The following is an 18,527-nucleotide window of genomic DNA, read 5'->3' on the forward strand; positions in this document are numbered from 1 at the left end:
CTGAGGAGAGCATCCAGAAAAGGCCAAGGAAGATGGGCTTAGGGGGGGAAATGCATGGGGAGTGGCTGAGATTTCTTGGTCTGATTAACCTGGAGACTGACGGGAGCCCTCACTGCAGTCACAGCTTCCTTGTGAGGGAAGAGCAGGGGCAGGCACTGATCCCCTCTCTGTGGTGCCCAGTGACGGGACCTGAGGACATGGCCTGAAGTTGTGTCAGGGAGGTTTAGGCTGGGTATTAGGAAAAGTTTCTTCACCCAGAGCATGGCTGGGCACTGGAAGAGGCTCCCCAAGGAAGCGGTCACAGCATCAGCCTGGCAAAATTCAAGAAATGTTGGACAATGCTCTCAGGCACACGGTGTGTTTAGGGCCAGGAGTCGGACTTCAATGATCTTTGTGGGTCCCTTCCAACTCAGTTTATTCTGTGATTCTGGGTGAGAGCATGCGCTACATTTTGGTGTTCAGTTCCTGGATGACAGAAACGTAGGTAACACTATGTAACACTTCAAACCTATGAACACCAGACATGTGCATTATGCTTAGGTGAATGTTAGTAAGGAGAGATAAAAAAACAGACCAGTGTACAGCAGTGTATTAGTGAAAACTGATTTTAGTTGCTTCTTTGAATAAGATCTTACCTAGCCCATGTAACTGTTGGGTCCTGCTGAGATGAGCACACTGTTCTTGTCCTTTAAGGGAGACACCAAGGTCAGAAGCCAGAACAGGTCAGGTCAAAAGCAAAGGTTTTTCAGTGCCCCGGACTCCTGGGATCATATACGCTCGTGCTGTTCCTTTTCACAGAAATCACACACCCACATCCTGCATCCTTCTCTCACTGTTATTAAAATCCCAGTTGCAGTATCAAAACACAAGCAAGCAGTCATTCACTAATAATTCATGTTTGAATTCAGGTTTAAACCAAGTTCTGCAGCAATGCACAGCACATCAATGCCTGCTGTGAGTCATGACACAGCCAGGGAGGAACTGACCTGAACGGTCACATCAGTAACCGTAACTTGCATTTTTCACTCTACCTCACATATTGGTCATCCACACAGCCCAGTGCTGGAAAATGCATTTTATTTTAGGAACAACTTTAATTCCACAGGAACCACAGAACATTTATCTTCAAGCACATCAAAGGGACTCATTATCTTGACTACTTTGGTGAAAAAAGCATTTGTGGAATGGAAATCCTGAAGCTTGCACAGAAGACAAAAGTATGAAGAAACAAACACTGTCCTATTACCTAAAACTCTATTATTTCAGTATTTTCAGATTGGCCTAGACTAATTGGTTGCAAGCATTGCCTAACTACTCATGAGAACCTGTAGGTTGTTTTCTGCTATAGCTTTTTTTTCCCCCACCAGAAATCAACAACTTTGCTATATATTAGTTACATGGGAAGTAATGAAATCGCAGCAAACAAATTTATTGCACTGACAACCCTGAGAGTAGCCCTTCCATGAGAGGAAGTTCTGATGGGGGAATAAATAGTTATCTGTGTCCTTACTTGCACACTGGACATGTACAAATATTAAGGCAAATAAACAAAGTCGACATGAATCAATTAGCACTTCAAGCACTGAGTGCTTATTGAAAGTAAAATAAGATTTAACTCTCCTTCATGTTATAACCTAGAACAAATACTTTCACCAGCCTCAGCTTATAAATGTTTGAAGAAAAGAAAGTTTGTAAGGTAACTCAAGAGAATAATTTCCACTGTACCTTCCAACAGCCCTTAATGTTATTCATACTCCTGTCACTTTTATCTCCTGCTGTGTGCTTCCTGGGAATAAAATCTGCCATTGCACCCCATTTTATTCTTCCTGAAAGCTAAGATTCTGCTGTCCCACAGTGGTCAACTTTCCAGTGGAGTTTTTCTCTGGGGTTATACCCCAAAGGTACAGATGCACAATCTGGCTTCAGCTTTTAGCCATCCAGCACCTCTTTAGGGGATAAAAACATTAAGGAATCAAGGAATTACTTCCCTTTCTATAGAAATACTTCAGAATATTCCATTTAGCAATGAGCTGTAGCTCCTGTGAAATTCCCACCTTGCTTGCTACAAAATTTCAGCTCTATGCCCCCAAGGCTTTCTGCATCCATCCACCACAATGCATCCCACCTCCTCTCACAGGTCCCTCCTGCCCTTCTCTGGCACTACTGCTCTCTCCCTCTCAGATCCATGTGCAAACAGCTGCAATTCTTTTCCACTCATCTTTCACACATGTAGCAAGCCTACACAGAAAGCACCCACATAAAGTCTATTTTCTCCACTCCATTATAAACCCATCCTTGAGCTGGTGCCTTAACACCGTTCCCCAGCTTCTTCCTTTCCTCAGACTCTAAACAGAGTCACAGTGTCTGGTTTTGCTTCCATTTCCTTCTATGTCCCTCAAATTTCTCAGTGCCCACTCCTTGTTACACATTATGCTCAGGCTCCTTTTTAAACTGCTTCTTGGGGAAACTGGCCTGCACTGGAGAACCATGCACCAAATCCAAGTTACAAAAAAAGAGAAAAAAGAGTAAAACATTTCAACACATAATTAAAACTCCTTTGAAGTAAAAAGTTAACTAGAAAATTGCAAACTTTTAGGAAGTTATTAAATCTATTGCCAATTGTATTTTGCTATTGCTTGCCTTCTTCCTAAGCACAGACAAATGAGGATATTTTAGCTGAGGTGTAAATAAAATAGACGCTAAAAACTAATAAAATCAGCTAATGCTATATTTTCATTTTTTCTAAATAATTTTCATACAAAAAATATACATATATAAGTATAAATTACAGAAATGCATTAAAACCCTATTAAGCAATCTTCACTAGGATTTCATCAGTCAATTCAATTTGACAATAATCAGAGTATTTTACAAATACTCTTGCACACTACAAAAAGAAGTCAGATTTGTCATCTGTATTCTATTCCAATATTGAAAATTTGACCTTTTACTCCATTTTGAGCTACTGACTGCACTTCTGAGAAATGTAAATATAAAAATTGCTAAATTTCCCTTCCCTTTCCTCTTTGACCATATTTATAGTCACTCATGTACAAAATAAACAGAAAAAATAATTACTAACTTGACTCAAAGGTCTCAATTTACTGCCAGTTTCACATTTTAAACTTTTGACTTTTTTTTAAGCTTTCATTCAGTCATTAATACTTCCCCAAGGAGAAAAATATTCAAGTGCATGCAATCGCTTCTCTAGAATGATCTGTTCTGAGATAGAAAAATCACAGCCCCAGAACAATCTTCCTTCACAAGCTAAGTCTGTTATTAATACATTCATTCACTATGTACAAGCTATTAGTTAATAAATAACTTATATCTTAAATAACTGTAGTAGTTTTTACTAATTGAAAAGTTTAATATCAGGTTCCACCATTCTGTAGTCTTCAAAGTTGCATCCATATATAAATTAACATACAGAAAAATAATCCATTGTCTAAAAGACTGCACATCAAAATAGTACTTCCATGTCTGCTTTTAAAAGAATAGGTTTGTGACTTTATTTATACAAATTGAAACTTTATAGGGACATATACTCCTTAACCCAAGACTGTTAATGAAATAATTATTCAAAAATATGGTTTGTAACTAAGATTTCTGTACATTTTTGTACCTTTTTCAGACTATTATATAGGCTTTACCATCAGGTTTTCAGTACTGTGATATGCAGGTTTCAAATACTGCAAAGCATGTTTACAGACAGTAAGCATTTCAATTATAGTAGCAGACAAATTACGAAAATAATTTTGGCTCAAATTTCAAAGTATCTGGGTAGTATCCCTTTAAATCTGATATGCTATTGTAAGCATCACACCATCTGTACAGTTAACTTTTTGCTGACAACAAATTTTAAGAAATAATGACACATCTGAGGTGTGATCTGGTTTTATGAACTAAAGAGCAGCTTTCCCAAAGTTTAAGACAAATACAAAAAAAATATATTGCACAGCTTAAAACACAATTGTTTACATTCTGACTTCAATACAGTACAACTTAACCGTGAATGTAAGGAATTACCAGTTTGTATTTTAAGTCCAATTATTTGTGCCAGAAGGTCAAACATAATTTTAAAATTAAAACTAGTATGCTTAAAATGTTTACTTGTTACAGGAATTCTAAACAAACTTTTTAAAAGCTTCTGGAATCACTTTTGGGAGTCTGTAACTCCCACAAACCAACATTAAAAGTTCTGAGCAATACAGGTCATTCAACCCAATATTCCCTCAAAAAGCTATCAGACAGTAAGCACATTGTGAAGTATACATTTTTATTTAACATTCCTAAAATAAGCTGTATTTACATATTATATAAATGTATGAAGTCTTAATATAAAATAGAAAACTGCATTGACTGAGGAAATCACACTCCATATGGAGTTACTTACTGAAGACCATTTTTTATGAAATTTTACAATAATTTATATAAATTATCTCTTCCAAATTAGATGATTTTTCTTCTTTTTACTAATTCACACAATTTTGATGACTTTACAAACAGTGGCGTACATTATAAACTTAAAAAAAACAGTTACAGCATCTTCCGGCGCACAACTGGCTTTGGAAAATTAGACAGTCTTTTTTTGTTCTTTCTTAGGGTCTTCCCTGCTGCATCTGTAGTTTCTTTCTGTTTGGTTTTTGTTCCATCCACTGGACTTCCAAAAGGAGAGATGAATTTTAGTTCAACTGGTGGAGGTGACCAAGAATCTTTTGTGGTTCTGAAAAGAAGGACAGGCATCAAATCAGTTTTTCAGTACTAACAGTATTTAATTGAGGAAAAAAATGATGTGGAATTCCAAACTCAATTAAAAAAATAAATGCATGGGCTTCTTTGCAGATAGAATTAAGGTAAAAAATGGTACATAAATCAGGTTTGTTTTGCTTTCATTCCCTTTATTCCTTGTCTGGCCATCTTCCACCTTGTATGAGAAGCTAAACTAGAAGAGTTTGAGTTCATAAGGTGGAATAAGACAATGTAAGAGCATTGCAATGTCATCACTGCAATTAGTATCCACCTGCCCTTTTCTATTCCTTCCCTCTTCCGTTTCCATTAGCAAACCAAACCCTTAAAAGTTCCCGGGAAAGGTGCCTATTAGACCAGCAAGCTGGACATGCTGATGGAGTGAGAGAAGACCTGACCAGCCAAGTGAGGAAGAAGTAGTTAAGCACTTAACAGCTGAGCCACCATCACATTAAGAAATGCAAATAACTGTTCAAAACTGATTTCATACTTGCTTCCTTTCTTCATTTTTGATTTTGGAGTTCTACCTCTCTTCAATTTTTGCTTTACCCCAGCCTCTATGGATTTGGTATCCTCTTCCTCTTTAGCTGGAAGCTCCTATGTTAAGACAACAAAAACGTTACTCATGAACAAGTTCTTAGACTTCCATGGAATAATATTTTTTTTTCATTACGAAATCATGCCAAAGTTATTTCCAAAAGTACCCTTTGTTTGCAAAATAAACCTTCCACATCAAATTATTTTACCATCCTAAAAGTTAAAATTCTGCAATTAACAGATAACATACGAAGTAAGTTTAAAGAGAGCCGCTGTGCCTTTTGCTAAAAGCAAAACAGTATATATCAATTCTTGATTTACATAGATTCAAAACTGACTTTTGTAGCTAGTTTTCATGAAGAAAAACAATAAAATTTTTAGCTGATTCATTTAAAGCTCTTCTTAGATATGCTTCCAATGAAAAGGGCAAAGCATGATCTCAAAAAATGGTACAGAATTAAAATCAAGAACATGGGACAACTAGAGATTTTACTTACTGCTTCTTTCACAATTCGGGAAATGCTAGCTACAGTTTTTCTCCTTGATCTCAAAAGAGGGGGTGAAAAGACAAATTGAGAAGACAAATCCGGGTCTAAATCCTGGAACTGCACAGGATGGTCTGTTTTTCCAGCTAAAATGACAAAGCATTGTTAGCATGCACATACACTATACATGAGGGACAGTAATATTAAATTACAGCTGACAAGTAAGAGCTTCCCAAAATAAAGGTCCAATCAGCTTTATAAACACTCCATGCAAAGGCATTTTTCCCCCAGTAACTGCCTCTTTGGATTCATTCTTTTAGCATAAAAATAGTGAAACAAAACTAAGGCAATGTAGTGATTTTACCTGCACCTACATAATCAAAGACATTATACTCCAGAGCCATCAACAGTCCTTATACATTTTAAAAAAATTATCATGTACTCTGATTAAAAAACTCCTGTGTACAGTAATTTCACTGACAAAGTATACACTCATGAAAAAGAATCACATAATTAAACAGCTTGTTGCAAGATGCAGCACATCTGAACTTGAAAACAGAACAGAATTTGAAAACGCACATCCTTTATTTCTCTGTTGGGGGAGGAGGGGCGGCAATCACATATTCACAAATAATCTCTGGTTTTCAAAATGTGACAAAAATTAAGTTCCTTACAAAAATATAGCTTAAATTTAATTTCATGGCTTAGATCAGCTTCATAATCTGCTTCTACCAGAACTAAGCAGGCAGTCACACAGACTTCAGCCAAAAGGTGAACTGCCTCTTGGCAAACTTCTTCTTTTGCATGCTTACATTCTTTACAATATTTAAAGCCATCCTCACAGTTTGTTTTCAGTGGTTTAAAGAAGAGGGTATGCCCTCTTTTGTATATAAACATACTGCACCTACCTTCAAATTTCTTTGTCAGCTTTGTGAGAGGAGGAGAGAAAAGGAAAGCCTCATTTTCCTCAACAGACAGTTTCTGATGGATGGCAGTCCTGCGGGATCTGGTCCTTGTAACCCGATCTGTCAGAGCTCTAGATGTCTGATCATGTCCTGAGGGGTTTATGTCTTCCAGCAGCAAAGGAACATCCCCAGGTTCCTGGGAGGTCTCCTCTGACACTGATCTCCTCTTCCTGCCCCGACGCCCTGTCCTCACTGTGGTCCTGGGTGTGGGTGGCTCCTCGCTTGGTTCTGCAGGAGTTTGTTCATGAGTATTCACTTTTTCTGGGTTCTCTTGTGGCACTCTCTTAGTTTTTCTCTTAGGAGTATCAAGGGCTTCTACTTTCACACCTGAATGTACATCTTCCTGAGAAGAGGTAGACTCTTGGTCTGCCACGAAGTTTTGTGCCGCCTTCCTAGCACTTCTTCTAGGCGTGACAGGAAGTTTAAATTCTGTTTGAGGAATCGATGATTTAGACACATCAAGATCAGAATTTTCTGAAACTTCTGATGAACTAATCTTTCTTCTTCTGCCTCTTTTACTTGGCACAGGTAAAAGGAGTTGATCACTAAGCTGCACCTGTTGATCCTTGACAGTATCTTCAGTAAACTGTAAACTAAAGCTTTTCATTTTTCTTGCACTTCTACTGGGACTGACTGCTGTTTTTACTTGATGATCAGTATCAGTCTTGCCAGTTTCTGGATTTCCACCTAAACTTTTTCCTCCTTTAGTCCTTCTGGAAGCGAAAGAAGCAGTAACACTGCCTTCAGCAAGAGGCATTTCCTCATTAGCCTCTTCTTGGAGTTCAGATGCAGCCTCCTTTGCTCTCCTTGATCCTCTTCTAGGAGTAATAGGCCGTGTACTGTCAGACAAGGCTTGTCCATCAGAATGGCTGCTCTCTGTTTTTTCTAAATTAGACAGTTTAGGTTTCCTACCTCTCCTAGGAGTAACAGGTGTCACAGGTGTTTGCTCCTCTTGAGCATTTTCCTCTGTTTGGAGCCTGGGAGTCTCAGGTGCTTCTTTTGTTCGCCTGGTACTTCTCCGAGGAGACAGCCCAAGCAGAGCAGGGCTGTCTGTCTTCAGTAGCTGCTGAGCGTCTGCTGACAGAACACCCAGACTTCTACCCAGCTGTCCCCTTGTGCGTGTTCTTGGAGCAGTGCCATAATGATGTCTGCTGGTTTCCTCTCCCACTGCTTCTAGCACAGGTGTTAAGGGAGCTTTTGCCTTCTGGAATCTAGTTACCTTTTTACCTATGGTTTCATGAATTGATTGTTCTACAACTTCAGATGTAAATTCTTTACTTCTCGTGTCCTTGATTACATCCAGTAAGTTCTCAGCAATGGCAACCTTAATAGGTTCAGGCACATATGGGAGTGACTCTGCAATATTTTGAGATTCCTGATCACCAGTTACAGTGGACACTGAGTTTGTAACATGTTCCTGGCTTTCAGTATTTCCTAAATTGGTCACAGGCCTTTCTTCTGTTGTTGTGTCATCTGGTTTAGAAGCATCTACTGATGCAGGGTCTCCCATCTCTGCTTCCCCTTCTTCTCCTTCCAAAACTAGGGTAAAATTATTCTGAGATAGAAAAAGGTCTCCATCTCCCTCAGCTGCATCACATTCACTATCTTTATTATCAGGCAAATCACATGCAAACTGTTTCTCTATATTTTCATAGCTATAATGAAGAACACTTGATGGATCTAGCTCACTATATGGTGATGTTTCAGGTGCTGGTTCTGAGGTATCTTCTATAACCTAAAGTTAAAAAATGGCTGTTAATACTTTATTCAATACCAAACAGACTAACTTCACACTGAGCTAGATGAAACTGAGGATAGTTCCCTTAAGACCACCCCTGAATGTGAAACAATGTGCTTTTGTACTCCAGCTGAGAGTTCATGTATTTGAAGCACAGGGATCAGAGCAGTCCCTGTGTGCAATTCACATGCTCTGTTTCTGATATTTCTCTTCAGAACTGACCATTTGCCACTGCCCATGACCAGGAGCAGTTTTCCAACACAAGCTGTGTACGCAGCCAGGGGTGCCCATCACATTGCAGTGCCCTCTGCACTGCTCCACAGCCAGAGTGACCCACTGCCTCTGACAGGCTAAAATACAATTGGGTCCCCAGTGCTTAAAGCTTCAGTCATGATATTTCTGACAGCAGCACTTACACTGGCCAGGTATCACATCCAACAACTCAACACTGCACTTTGAGGAGTCATTTGGATTGCATGAGATAACACATAGTTACTAAATACCTCCACCTCTTGAAGAAATATCTTGACAACAAAATGCGCTCATTACTAGGAATTCTTTGTGTCAAGAAGGAACAAACGACCTAAGCATCAAAATAATTCTGACGGTGGTCCCCACATCTTTTTGTCCTTTGGCAACTGGTTACCAGTACAAAGAAGCTGCACTCCTTTAACTTTCTTATTGTCTTTAACATTAAAACTATTTTTAAGTAAAATAAAGTTTGAATTCAAGTAAATCAAATCAATGCCTAGCTGGTTTCAAAAATATTTTAGGCTTTTATTTTGGTTTTGTTTGCTCTCAAAGGCCTAAGTCTTGACAGGTCCCGTTCATGTTCCCATAGGAACAGAGAATGCAGAAGAGAAAAACATATCTATCTATACAACACTGAGATTTTAAACTTGTGTTAAGCAGCTCAAGAAACAGACACATTTTTGAGTATCTCCAAATTGTCAGTAGAACAGGTCTGTCCTCAATTTGCAAACTGTTCTATTGTGTAGAAAATGGGAAAATAGTTTACTTACATTGATTTCCTCAGTTTTTGGAGGATTGTTAGAAACAGGGACTTCTTCAGCTTCAGCTGCTTCAGGGTTACATTCTTCAGGTAAATCCACACACTTGCCCTCAAGGCGATTTTGAGACGGAGCACTGACCATGTCCTCATTGTCAAGGATACTTATCACAGCTAGAAGAGATTTATGTAATTTTATCTTAACCTTTATATAAATGATGTAAGTTTGAGCAAAAAGAAGTAACAGAGCTAGCAAGAGCAAACAATATGGTTCGCCATCCTGCCACATATATTGGGCTTTCTCCAAAAGCTAAATCTGTTGTGCTGGTTTTGGCTGGGATAGTAATTTTCTTCATAATAACTGGTACTGCTCTATTCTGGATTTGTGCTGAAGGCAGTGTTGATAACAGGGATGTCTTAATTACTGCTGAGCAGTGCCCACACAGAGCCAAGGCCTTTCCTGCTTCTCACACCATGCCAGCAGTGAGTGGGCTGGGGGTGCACGAGGAGATGGGAGGGGACACAGCCAGGACAGCTGGCCCCAACTGACATCCCATAAAATATGGCATCATGTTCAGCATAAAAGGCAGGTGAAAGAACGAAAGAAGTAGGAGACATTAGAAGTTATGGTTCTTGTCTTCCTTCCCACAACCCATTTTCTTGCTCTCCTGGGGATGGCTGAATACCTGCCTGACAATCGGAAGTGGTGAATGAATTCCTTGTTTTGCCTGACTTGCATGCAAGACTTTTGCTTTCCCTATTAAGGTGTCTTTATCTCAACCCATGAATTTTCTCACCTTTAGCTTTCTGATTCTCTCCCCCATTCACCCACGGGAAATGAGTGAGTGGCTGTGTGGGGCTCAGTTGTCGACTGGGTCTAAACTGTGACAACTACAGACTGGGTAAAGGATGCAGCCCCACAGCAAGGAAGAAGGAGAAAATCAGCCCCATGGAGGGGAAAAAAAGAGGAAAATGTGGCTGGAAAGGCACACTGGTAGATGGTTGCTTCAGTCTGAATACTGAGGATGCATCATCTTTTAAAATAGTAAATCAAGCAGCACATCCCATGGCACACAAATTGGTAGTGGTGTACAACATTAAATAAACACTGATCTCTCCTTATAATACTTTGAGTTCTACCAGCATCTCAACATTTTGATCAAGAATGAGAAGATTCACTATGCACTTTCTCCAAAGACTTTCTTTAAGGAGCGTGTTCTCTCTACAGTTTAATGAAAGTTAGCAGTAACATGCTACCACTATTTCAATCTGAGACACCTACAGTGGTATGGCAAACTACACATTCACTTGAGCTCTGCTACCCTACCACACAGAACATTTCCAACATACATTCACTGTCTTCCTCCGGGGATTTAGCGAGCTGTGGGTTTGTTGCAACCAGTATGGCTTTTTCTTCTGATGAAGAGGTCATTTCAGACTCCTGGTAGGTTGTTGCACTTCATGAAAAGAGAGAAATTCATCATAAAGCTTGAAAACACACCTTTAAGAGCTTTACAAGTTACTTTCTCACTCTAACATCTTCAAGTTTCAGATCACAAAAAAACCAAGAAAAATTAGGAATTTCTCTATCAACATAATTCAATTTGTGACTCAATTCGTAATTCACTTTGTAACTCATTTTATGCAATCAATCAAGTACTTAACATTCTTTCCAGCGATCCAACACTAGATAATAATATAGCAGAGGTGTATTACAGAATGATTTATTATTTGTCTTCTGTAGAAAGAAGGCAACTACAATAAGAGGTTCAGAACCAACTGAACATAAGTCAGTACAGGTGAAAGTTACCACTTGAAATTAACGGTTCTCTCATTGCTGACATTCTGTCTTTATCACTCAGCAGTTGCAGCTTTTAAAGTACCTGGTGAGAAAACTACTTCCCTTTCCATAAACAAATAGATGCTAGTTGAGCACACACAGAAAACAAAAATTAAGTGTAAAAAATACTGTCAGAAAGCACTCAAACTCCAAAATAAACCCACTGAAGTTACAGGTATCTCAGGATTCATTTTTAACTACACAATTCTCAGAAAAAAAAATCCAGGGCTTATGTTCACAGTATCTGCTTAGTAACTCTCACAAGGTCTGTATGGGACTGTTGAATGAAGTCTTTATCATCATACTTCGTGGTCTGCTATGATTTGAGAAAAAAGGCTCAAATTGACAGCTAGTCAATATTCATACATTCATGCCAGATTACTTTTGGTCACAGACAGAATGGAATAGACAGGCCCTTACATATAAGAACACAGGAAAGAACTAATCCCAGGTCACAATCAGTTTTCAAACACAGAAAAGCCAGCAGCTATATATGTTGTGTGAACCCAAAGATGCATCTACTTCTTAAGCTCACCCTTCATTTCCAGCCCCAGAAGTTGCAGCGTCAGCAGCTTTAAACACTGGCTTATGCTCAGGAAGGGTCTGATATTCAGCATTTGATTCTTCCACAAATCCTACAAAATGAAGAGATGGATGACTTCCCTGTTGCACTCAACATCACTTCTTTTAAATTGCTCATATGAGTTTAAAGTGATCCTTTATGCATTTCACCTAGGATAGGGACTTAACAAAATAATGCCACCAAGACTTCAAGTGCACAGATGGCCTGTGTTCTTCTTTCCAGTAGAACAGGAAGCCTGATGCATAATTTCAGTCAAACAATGTAAAAATTCCTGCAAATTACAGAAGTACTCCTAAAACATAACCAGAAGCCAAAGTTTTAAACATGTATCCTTTTCAAAACTCCCACACTGTTGCCTTTCAGCTGCAACTACACAAAAAGATGTCAGCCAAGGAAAGTATACATTCATAAGGTCCAGGATACCAAAAAGGGACTTAAAATATAGAGGTAATTTTAAAAGCCTAGAGCACTTGTGAAAACTCATAATTAATTGCTGCACTCTTCAGTAAGTCAATATTTTGAAGACATTAAAAAAATTCAGAAACTTAGGTTATCACAGGATGAAACTTACCTGCTTCTTTTTTTTGCCCTGAAGGATCTGGTTGTTCTATCTGGAAAGGTTTATATTCAACCATCTCACTTTCTTCCTCCTTCTCCAATTCTTGAACATCAACAGTTTCTTCAGAGGAAGAATTAGCTGGTTTAGCAGATATAAAGATGACATCATCTTCAAAATCACCAGGTGATTTTGCATCATGATACTCCAAAGTAGTCTGGTCTGATCTGACAGAGAAGTTACTATTTTCCTTGCTGACATCCATCTTCTCCAAATCATCTCCAGGTATGCTTTCTAAAGACTCCTGCAATTCAGCATGATCTTCCCCAGGACTGCTCAGAGTAAACAGAGTTGGTTTAGTTCTGCTTTCAGACCAAGCATCCTCTACCAAGCCTTGATGATGCTCAGATGAAGCTCCAAATAGTGCTTTATCATCTTCTGTCACCTAAAATAAAAGTTCAAATCGGCAACATGAGTCTGCTTGTTGTCAAAGCAAAACAGAAAAACCCAACAAATACTGATATTTCTAAGTTCCACATGTCCCCTTAGTGAGGCAATGCAAAATTAATTCTCCTTCTAGCCTTATCTTAGATTTAAGGCTGAGTGTAAGAATTAATTACACTTTAGATTGCTTATTGAGTTTCCATGACATTGAAGAATTAAGATTAAATCAGTCTTGCTCACAATGTCATCTCAAGGCTCTTCACTGGGTTTACTAGTGTATTTTCAGGAAGACAAAGCTTTGCCTAGTAAAACCCTAACTCAAGATTTCTCTATTTTATGCTTGCCCTTTCAACAAACACATATGCACTACTAAAATATGCTGGTGTTCAACTATGCCTGTGGCATGGAACAAGCAAATTAATCTGGCCATAGTGCCACTATCAGTAAGAATTTCATACAGGAGAGAGTACATCTTGTTACAGTTGAGTAGCTCCTTGTAACATACATGAGCTACTCACACATGGGATAGCAGCACATGCCCCCGTTGTGCCCCCCATTTGGGCACATTATGCTGGCAACTGGCTGATGGGCTGAACCACAGAATCCAGCTACACAGCTGCAGGAGCAGAAGGGACCACAGTTGATCAAGATGGACCCATTGCATTTGAAAACTACATGGATGCTATCCCTGGTGCAAGGCAAGAAGCTAACCCGAGAACTTTAGGCCTGAGAGAACAAAACACTACAGTTCTCTTCATCAGGAGTCTCTTTTTACCATCATTTAAGTAAACCCAATGCTGCAAAATGACAGGTTGAGAATCAATGCATCTTTATGACTTTTGTTACTTTCACAGATATTAAATTTACAAAATTTAACAAACCCAAACAAGAGGCTCCATCTATATTCCTTACCTTCCTGCAACACTACCATTTGAGAAGGTACAGCTGAAAGGTGAACTAACATTCTGAACAACATCTGAGTAAAACCCACCATGGTCCCTGATGTTTATTATGAGTAAGTTCCTGCAAGAACACCATGTTACAAAATGTCTACCATAACACAATCTTTTTTTTTTGGACCAAATTCTGCCATTCTGATTCACAATCCAGATTCTCAGTGTAAGGAATATAGATAAATCTAAATTAAATCACAGCATCATCTGCAAAACTCACTAACTGCAGGCCAGCTTACCCCAACAGTCCACTTTGCATGGGAGCTCTCTTCCCTGAAAGATATTCTAGGTTCCTTTGCTCGTAAAGGAGGAGTAACTGATCGTCCTGGGGATGCAGAGGGAGTTGCTAGGGGTGTAGTGCGAAGACTGGACCTGAGAATAGACTGAGGAGTAAACCCAGGAAAACCGGAAGATGTGGCCAAAACTTTAGCTCTCTAGGAAAAGAAATAAAAACGCTTAATTTAGAATCAGTTAAATCTTCAAAACAGAAGACTGTGCTTAAATTACAAAAATATAATTACCCTACACTGTGAACTGGGTTTATAGCAGCAGAAAGTTTTGTGCCTTTGCACTGTTCTTCCAAAAATACCAACATTTTAAAGATAAAAATGCATGCTTTTTATATTTCCCTTTGTTTGTCTTTGTAATGCCAACAAAATAAAAGTTATTTTTCAAAATTACTTCTTCAGGAAATAGGGATATGATATCTTTTTTTCTGCAATGTTCTCTCCTATCCACTAATTTTTGCAATTCCTACACTGCTCTTATAAAAGGCACACAGCTTTACTCTGCACAGTAGCGTTTTCAGTTGCTGCATCTGACAGCCATTCTGCAAAGGAATGGACACAGCTTTTTTTCCTTAGTTATTCAGCTGCACACAAGAGGAAGTGACACTGCTACAGAAATACCTACACATCCTCATGCAGAAGCATTCAGCTGTTGTTATCTCAGATCGTTTTACAGTATTGAAAAGGCTTCAAAAGAGGAGGATGAAGCTAGTTCAGTTGTATGAATGGTACTTCACAAGAAGGTGAAAAGATGGAATTGTTCCACACAATAAAAATAAATTTACTTCACAAAGCTATAGGACAAGCTGTCCACTGCAATCAGCTGAGAACTAAAGTTTCCTGCTTAAAGACTGTTCCCAACTTACTGCTTCCAAAAGGGCTGTGTATGTAATAACCACATGCATACTGAAAATTTCAATCCAGAAGCCCTTCTACTAAACACTTTGGTGATTTCACCTAAAACAAACCTAAAAGTTTTTCATTTGGTTGGTTGCTACTAACTTTTTAAAATACAAACCTTGACCACACGAGGAGTTTCCAGTAAATTCAGCTCTGATGCTCTTGGCAGATTGTTTTGGGAGCTGGGGCGATGTGTACTTGCTCTCAGGGGGCTGGATGCCACAAAAGAAGTGGAAGCTCTGCACGGGGACTGCCAGCTCTCCTCCTGTGCCACAGAGCGGGAAGGAACAGGACGAACCACCAAATCCAGCAACCTGTTAAAATACCATTTTACACTAGGAACATCAATAAATAAATGAAAGAAAGCATGCAGTGATTATCTCAGATGATGCAGAACAAAAACACTGGATGATCAAGAAATACAACCTCACTGCAGGGGGTGATCAATCAGTCCCACAAACAAGTGACAGGCACTTAGGAGCATTTTTTTCATTACTTCTTTACATTTCATAACTAATTTCCTAAATCCCTGCCTCTGACATAAGAATACCCAATTTTATGTTGCACAAGTGACCTAATTCTCAGCAGTGGAGAAAACTCATCTACATTTCAAATTGTGTACCTAATTTTGTCCCTAAGTTGACTTTTTCTTTGAGATACAACACTAAATCCAACAGAACCCCTGGTAAACCAAAAAAGCATACACACATGCACATGTATATACATGATAAACAATACAATTTTGAAATATAAAGTCTGTAGATCTACTATACCTTGAACATCTTTGAGAAAGTTTTGTAATAGGTGTCCCAAGAAATGCATCAGGCAACTCTGCACCAGGGACAGGATGTGTACTGACTGCTGGCTCTGTAGTTCTAGGACTAGAAGGAAAATGAAAACGTAATTGGTTTTCATTCCCTCAAAGTTCTGCCATATCAGAATTAAAGTTTATTTACCTACATCCCATGTAGGACAATCACCTGACAATAAGCCTCTTCTCCACTCTTACTAATTCTGCTTATTTTTAAATAACCAAGCAGGAACTGGTAAAAGATTACTATGTGATCACACAAATATGTCTATAAAAGTTGGTACACCAACAGCTTCATGGTAGTGACAAACAGTTTGAGTTTCAGCTTCTTAAACACTGTAAACACATTCGTCATAATATAAATATGCGCATTTGTAGAGAGATTATCATAGCAGAGAAACTCTCCAAACACTACACTTGAGGAATTGATTGTTAGCTGTTATATATGTGCAGAAATGCAAAATAAAAGCTTTATTCATGTCTACCTTCCCACCAAAAAACTAACACATTTCAAACTGAAATCTCTTTCTCTCCCCCTACAACTCACTCTCTCTCCACCTCCCTCTCCACACATGCAGATTAAGTGTAACTTTTATAAAAGGCTGCTTACCTATCATATCGTGAGATATTTGTTTTCTCCTCATTTCCTAACCATACTTCTCCAATTTTGGACAACACTTTACTAATGAAAGTTGCTCTTGTATGGACATTTCCTGCATTAGCCTGCCTTGTTGCTGTTGATAATGGCTTTGGCCTTGGGACTGTAAAGCAAGAGGGAGAAGTATCAGCCCTGTGTATTCACAGTGATGGTCAGCTGCACATCCTTGTTCCCTTCTCTAAAATTACCTTCTCTTAAGACTGATGAAGGCAAACGGTACGGCTTGGCTCTCTCTACTGCCAACTTCCTTTGAACTGTGGGAAGGATCTTGCCATACTGGTCTAAGAGAGAATTTCTGGCTACTGCTCTCTCTCTCAAGCGAGGATCACGATCATTCTGACAAGGGAAATGTGTACAGCAAGAAGTTAACAATTCACCAGAAGTTCATTGCACAGAACTAATTGCTCTTTCTAACTAAGGCCTAAATTTGCTCTACAGATACAGGAGAATAAATCCCCCGCACAGAGCCACAGCAAGTTCTGTGTTCCACCCAGGAGCAGACACCAATTTTACCGGGTTGTTTCATATAAGTGCAAGGAAGGCTAGTAAAAAAACCCGAAAACGTAGAAACTCCAAACAACTCCAAAACTGATAACTACAACCTAAAAGGCAGATTTTACCTGTGGAGCATCTAGACTGCTCTCAGGTAAAAGCCAGATACGAGACATGGCATACAACATACTCTTCATTCCACAGAAACCAGTAACACAAACAACTTCCATAACCTAAACCATACATAACAGAGGGATCTGAGGAACTGAATGAAAAGACAAGATATATATTTATTCCTCAGATGCAAACAAAGTCTTCTGACTGGAGTCAATCATGGTCTGTAAATTTTAATTCTTAATTCACTCAGGAGGACTGCTACCCTTACCATCAGATTGGCCTTCATGGACTGATTCAGCTGGAGTGCTGGGATGTAGTTGGCACGCTGCAGATGGTGGACTAAGAGGAATTCATGGTTCTGAATACCAGATTTGGTCTGTAAAAATTTCTCCAAACACTCCTGTGAGAAATAACACATTTCAAACTTCATTACGATTCTGCCTCTTCTCTTACCAAAGAGACAAGATTTTTTTTGTTTCTTCTCCAAACTCACTTTTTCTGTGTCTGTGAAGGGCAGCTTCAGCAAATCCTCCATCAGCCCCATCTCCTGACAGATTTCATACATGTGCTTTAGCAGCTCTTCTATGTTTAACTTGGTGGTGTGTTGCTGCAACAGACCCCAAGCCTCCACCATGCACCTGCAGTTAAGGTTTGGGACATGGAAAGGAATGGGAACACTGAGGCCAAAAAGATGCCCCACAGCGACGGCATCCATTCAAAGCTCAAAGGAAATGGAGGGGAGCCCCATTTGTGTCATCAGTTCTCCACATCTCCCAAGATGTGAATGCCAAAAGAGGGGAGGTTTCCTTACCTATTGGACAACAGCACGGTGAGGAACAGCCGCACCTCACTGCTGCTGGACATCGACGGCTTCATCATCTGCATGTACCTGAGGGCTCGCCTGTGCTCTCCCTGGCACATCAGGGACTGGATTATCCTCATGTGTTGCCATGACACAGTCTTGAGTGTAGCTGGATGGAAGAGCAGGGCCAGGGAATTCTGCACAAGTTGAGAGCAGCTTCATTACCATAGATGCACACACCCATGCAACAAAGAGTCAAAACTTTCTGCAGCAAGGCTGGACGTGGGTTAGACCAACTTAGAGGTCTAAATATGAAAATACTTGATCCAGGACACATCAGTAAAAATTCTTCAGTATTTGCAGGAAAAAAAAAATCAGACACCCAGAACAAAGTGAATGCTTTAAGAGGAACAATTCAGATTTTTCTAAGTTCACAAAACCCCGTGTACAGAGATCACTTTTAATAAATACATTATTTGATAACTTACGCTGTAAAAAAATTGGTCGTATTAGCACAGTGACAAGAACAACATTCAGTATCAGGAAGAATAGCTATGAGGTCGAAAAGTTACTCCTGCAGTCTTTTATCCCAAATGTTCCT

The 18,527-nt window shown here is 39.2% G+C and overlaps 1 protein-coding gene across 1 annotated transcript in view; it reads right to left on the minus strand.

Annotated features, from left to right (window-relative positions):
* Positions 1–4,261: 4,261 nt before the first annotated feature.
* AHCTF1 (AT-hook containing transcription factor 1) overlaps positions 4,262–18,527 on the minus strand; it is a 36,592-nt gene continuing 22,326 nt past the window's right edge. The window contains 16 exon segments of the mRNA XM_030944460.1: positions 4,262–4,726; positions 5,240–5,346; positions 5,784–5,917; positions 6,680–8,471; positions 9,497–9,657; positions 10,834–10,940; positions 11,859–11,958; positions 12,478–12,907; positions 14,099–14,293; positions 15,165–15,360; positions 15,820–15,927; positions 16,468–16,618; positions 16,704–16,851; positions 17,393–17,524; positions 17,618–17,762; positions 17,936–18,123. Coding sequence (XP_030800320.1) covers positions 4,540–4,726; positions 5,240–5,346; positions 5,784–5,917; positions 6,680–8,471; positions 9,497–9,657; positions 10,834–10,940; positions 11,859–11,958; positions 12,478–12,907; positions 14,099–14,293; positions 15,165–15,360; positions 15,820–15,927; positions 16,468–16,618; positions 16,704–16,851; positions 17,393–17,524; positions 17,618–17,762; positions 17,936–18,123 — 4,281 coding nt within the window. The 3' untranslated portion in view covers positions 4,262–4,539.

Source organism: Camarhynchus parvulus, chromosome 3 (genome assembly GCF_901933205.1).
Source record: "Camarhynchus parvulus chromosome 3, STF_HiC, whole genome shotgun sequence".
In the NCBI taxonomy this organism is placed as follows: Eukaryota; Metazoa; Chordata; class Aves; order Passeriformes; family Thraupidae; genus Camarhynchus; species Camarhynchus parvulus.